This window comes from Mandrillus leucophaeus, unplaced genomic scaffold (assembly GCF_000951045.1).
Source record: "Mandrillus leucophaeus isolate KB7577 unplaced genomic scaffold, Mleu.le_1.0 Scaffold1065, whole genome shotgun sequence".
In the NCBI taxonomy this organism is placed as follows: Eukaryota; Metazoa; Chordata; class Mammalia; order Primates; family Cercopithecidae; genus Mandrillus; species Mandrillus leucophaeus.
The window spans coordinates 120,316-125,008 of record NW_012098821.1 but is presented as its reverse complement, the minus strand read 5'-3'; the positions used below and the strand labels follow the sequence as shown (position 1 = coordinate 125,008).

Genomic DNA, 4,693 nt, shown 5'->3' with positions numbered 1-4,693 from the left:
TGTCAGACCCTGATTCTGAACCTTCAGGATGTGAACAATAGGATTCCTTGCTAGACTTTTAGAAGCATCTGAAGGACAGAGGGCAAAAAATAGACAAGGGTTTTTATAAACTGATCTTCCTGTCTCCTCACAAGGAGGCCAAGAAGGATGTGGTCGGGCAGAAGGGTCTTGCTGACTGTCATATCAGTCCATTCTCTTTTAATCCCTATTAGATGTACAAAATATCTAGTAAAAGTTGCCCAAAGATATATTTCTTTTTTATCTCAAATTATAGGTGATATTAAGATTCTGGCCAGGAAAACTTATAGATCCTGTCCTTAGAGTAAACAGATCCTGTCCTTAGAGTAAACATTTCTTAAAAACTCATATCCGTTTTCATTTTGTTTAACCATCAAGTCTGGGCAACTTTAAGTGTGAGTGGATCATGAGGTCAAGAGATCAAGACCATCTTGGCCAACATGGTGAAACCCCATCTCTACTGAAAATATAAAAGTTAGCTGGGTGTGGTGGCACATACCTGTAGCCCCAGCTACGTGGGAGGCTGAGGCAGGAGAATAACTTGAACCCGGGAGGCGGAGGTTGCAGTGAGCCAAGATTGCACTACTGCACTCTGGCCTGGTGACAGAGCAAGACTTTCTCAAAAAAAGTGGGTCCTGTGCTAAATATCTTTGATCAACTAGATTTGACAATCTGAACAAACTAATGTTAAACCCATTCAGAGAAAAGGTAATGTGCTTCCTTAGTACATTTACCATAGCACATTTTCTCTTTACATTTTTAGCAGGTTTTGATATTTTTATAACCTTATTTTAAAAGCTCTTGATCATTTTTGAAGGCATAATATAAAAAAGCACAAATCTCATCTACCCAAAATCAACAGACAAAAGCTGGGTCCAAATCTTCCTAGACAGTTTTCTATTTAAGGGTGTGTGTTTCTCTCTCACATGCATACACTTTAATACAATTAAACCATAGTTTAATCTGCCTCCTGCTATTCCCTGACATATTGTACTATGATGTGAACATTATACCAGGAAGTGCTTATCTTTTAAAATATCAATATAATCTAATTCACTGAATGGATGTAGTAGAATTTAAACAATGCTTTATTTGTGGGCACATTATTCCAACTTGACATTAGTAAAAAATTTGTTGCAAACATCTAATCAGTATGTTTTTTATTAGTGTTGCTATTGATCAGTGATAAGAGAAGCATATGCAGGCACTGGCTAAACACATTACATGGATTTACGTTTAACTATTACACGTAGAACTCTTTTGTATTTTGTTTCCTTCAGAAAAAGTTCCTTTGAGTAAAATTATGAGTTAAAAGGGATGCATAATGTTGGAGATTTTTACAGTGTGGTAGGGTGATTTAGTAAAAATCATGAGCATGCCTATTTCTACACTTAATAGCAGGTATTGTTATGGACAATTTATCTTATAAAACATGAACTGATTTTTTTTCAAGTTGACATTCAGAATTCTTCTTTATTATAGGCACCACCAGTCACCCTGGAAGGAAATGAGAATCTAGTCTAGAGTTCCCAGAAGCAGTATCACTCACAAGAGCAAAAATCTGAAACTAAGAGCTCCTGTCTCCTGGATCCCCAGGTCCCTGAATATGTTAACCCCTAATAATGCCTGCTCTGTGCCTACCTCTTTCCAGCTCACTGGCATCCCTGGCCTGGAATCCCTGCACATCTGGCTCTCCATCCCCTTTGGCTCCATGTACCTGGTAGCTGTGCTGGGGAACATGACCATCCTGGCAGTGGTAAGGATGGAGCACAGCCTGCACCAGCCCATGTACTTTTTCCTGTGCATGTTGGCTGTCATAGACTTGGTCCTGTCAACCTCTACCATGCCCAAACTACTAGCCATCTTCTGGTTTGGTGCCCATAACATTGGTGTGAATGCCTGTTTGGCCCAGATGTTCTTCATTCATTGCTTTGCCACTGTTGAGTCAGGCATCTTCCTTGCCATGGCTTTTGATCGCTATGTGGCCATCTGTGACCCACTGCACCATACCTCGTTGCTCACTCATGCTGTGGCAGGTCGTTTGGGACTGGCTGCCCTCCTCCGGGGGGTAATCTACATTGGACCTCTGCCCCTAATGATTCACCTGAGGTTACCCCTTTACCAGACCCAAATCATTGCCCATTCCTACTGTGAGCACATGGCTGTGGTCGCCTTGGCATGTGGTGACACAAGGGTCAACAACTTATATGGAATGGGGATTGGCTTCCTGGTATTAATCCTGGATTCATTGGCCATCACTGCCTCCTATGTGATGATTTTCAGGGCTGTAATGGGCTTGGCCACCTCTGAAGCCAGGCTTAAAACCTTAGGGACATGTGGCTCTCACATCTGTGCCATCCTCGTCTTCTACATCCCCATTGCTGTTTCCTCTCTCACACACCGCTTTGGCCATCGTGTGCCTCCCCATATCCATATCCTTTTGGCCAACCTTTACCTCCTCATCCCACCTATCCTCAACCCAATTGTCTATGCTGTCCGCACCAAGCAGATCCGAGAGACTCTTCTCCATATTAAGGCAAGGACTCAAACCAGGTGACTGTTCTATATCTTTTTATTTTAGGTTCAGGAATACATGTAAAGGTTTGTTACATAGGTAAACTCATGTCACAGGGATATGTTGTACAGATTATTTCATCACATAGGTATTAAACTCAGTACTCAATAGTTATCTTTTCTTATGGGGCATATAATACTTAGTCATGACAGGACAAAGCTCTAACTGGGGAATCCCATGAAATGTCTGGGTCCTACCTGAACTTTGAGGATAAGAGTCTAAGAGCAATCCTAAAGTCTATTCCGTTTGATCATGGATTTTCTATACAGTATAGACCTAATATCTGAAAGTGAAGAAAATCATGGCATGAGTTTTGTACTACAATTCCCTGTTTAACTATAAAATTAAGCAACATAAGCATACAGGCCACAGAAAATAAGATAATTTTTATCCTTTACTTTTTTGGTATAAAACTTCATTCCTCTTTGTAGAATGTTATAAAGCAGAATTTCTAGAAGGCAGAATTATGTTCTAACATCTTGGGCAGTTTACAAATTCTGTTAGTAAAGTTCTGGAAAATCTCAACTGTTGACAAGCTTTTCCAACCTTTTGGCTTGCCCCAGAAAAGGCCTTCAGTTGAGCACAAAAATAATATAAGTATGAGAAATCTTAATAGGACTTGGAATGAGACCTTACCACCCGCAGGAATTAAAATCCTCAAACCAAGTCTTGCCCTATTTAGACAGATGAGTTTGCAATATTCTTTATCTCCTAATAATAGGGTTAGCTGAGAGCAGGGAAGAGTAGACAGAGAAGGGCATTAGAAGATTCCATTTCAGAGGCCCTGAGATTGGCATATCTGGTAGACAGGAGCCACACCAAAATAACGAAATGGCATAGAGGGAAGAAGGTAATGGGATTGTGAAGGGGGTTGGGGTAGCTGATAAGCCAAAGGTGATGAGAATAGATGGAAGTCCTGTGGTGCTTGTAAACTTTGAAATGCTTCCAGATCTCACTGGATAATTCTTGTTGCTACTTCTGAATTATGATTTGACCACTTTCATTATTCACTGATCACAAAGGTTCTGTAATGAGGCCTACTTCAGGCCAGAAACCTGCAGGAATTTTGTGGCAATGCATGACAAGCGGACAAGTAGAATGAAGCAGTCACTCCCAATCCTAGTGATCCAGAATTATGATTATGTACATTTTAGTTCTCAGATGTTTCCAATTTTAAATCATTTAACTACATTTACAAACAATAACATCTAAGAAGGCTAAAGTGACCGATTGTAGGTTAAAAATAAGTTGCTTTAGTGTTTTTAAAGACAAAATTCTAAAGAAGCCAGTAATCAAACCGCAGCTAGCATATAAACTTAATATCACTCCCACGACCCCCACCTCTACCCCTGCCAAAAATGTAGGAAACTGTAAATGCATGAGCTCTTTTCTAAAGTTTAGTCTAAACCCCTGAACCCCTGACTAGTTCTAAATTTCTATGTCCTCAATCTATGCCTAACTCCAGGACCAAGTTGAGTCACATTTTAATTTTCTCTATTGTCTTGACATAAGAGGTGGTCATTCCTCTATCTTTTTCAAGGTCTCTGCAGTCCAATGTCTGAATCTAATATTGAGAGAAGATAGGCTTCTATGAACATAATTTTAGTGCCAAATGTAATCTACTGATTAGTATCTTTTCCTCAACTCCAAATAAAAGTCTGAGCCAGAAACTTAGTTTATAGATGATCTCCTAATCATAAGCCCAGGCATTGGAGAAGATGATATTCAAGTCCAGCAATAGCACTAGTGCTGAGGAAAGTGACCAGGAACTTTTGTCACAGGATATCTCCTTGGCATAATGCCTAAAATCTTTTTATACCATGTAAAGCAGAGTGTGCATATAGCATGAGGGCTCTTAAAACCTGGTCTTAATTCAAACTAGTAGGATTCGTATTACACTAAGAACTTTCTGAAAGAATAACCTTAGAAACCCCATACCAAAGTATTTTTCCCTGGGTGGTCTGCTGGGTCTACCATAGACCAAGACCAAACACCAATCATCTCTAGTGTCTTCACATGGTGTTGAATGATAGCAGATAAGGAGAATATCACTTGTGCGTATGCTACTATTCCACCCAGGGACAACCACTCATGACAAGT

General features: G+C 40.0%; 1 protein-coding gene across 1 annotated transcript; it reads left to right on the top strand.

Annotated features, from left to right (window-relative positions):
- The first annotated feature begins 1,624 nt into the window (after nt 1–1,624).
- Nucleotides 1,625–2,575, top strand: LOC105543054 (olfactory receptor 52M1-like). The gene has a single exon (XM_011984808.1). It carries the CDS (start codon nt 1,625–1,627, stop codon nt 2,573–2,575), a length of 951 nt encoding a protein of 316 aa, XP_011840198.1.
- Nucleotides 2,576–4,693: the final 2,118 nt, after the last annotated feature.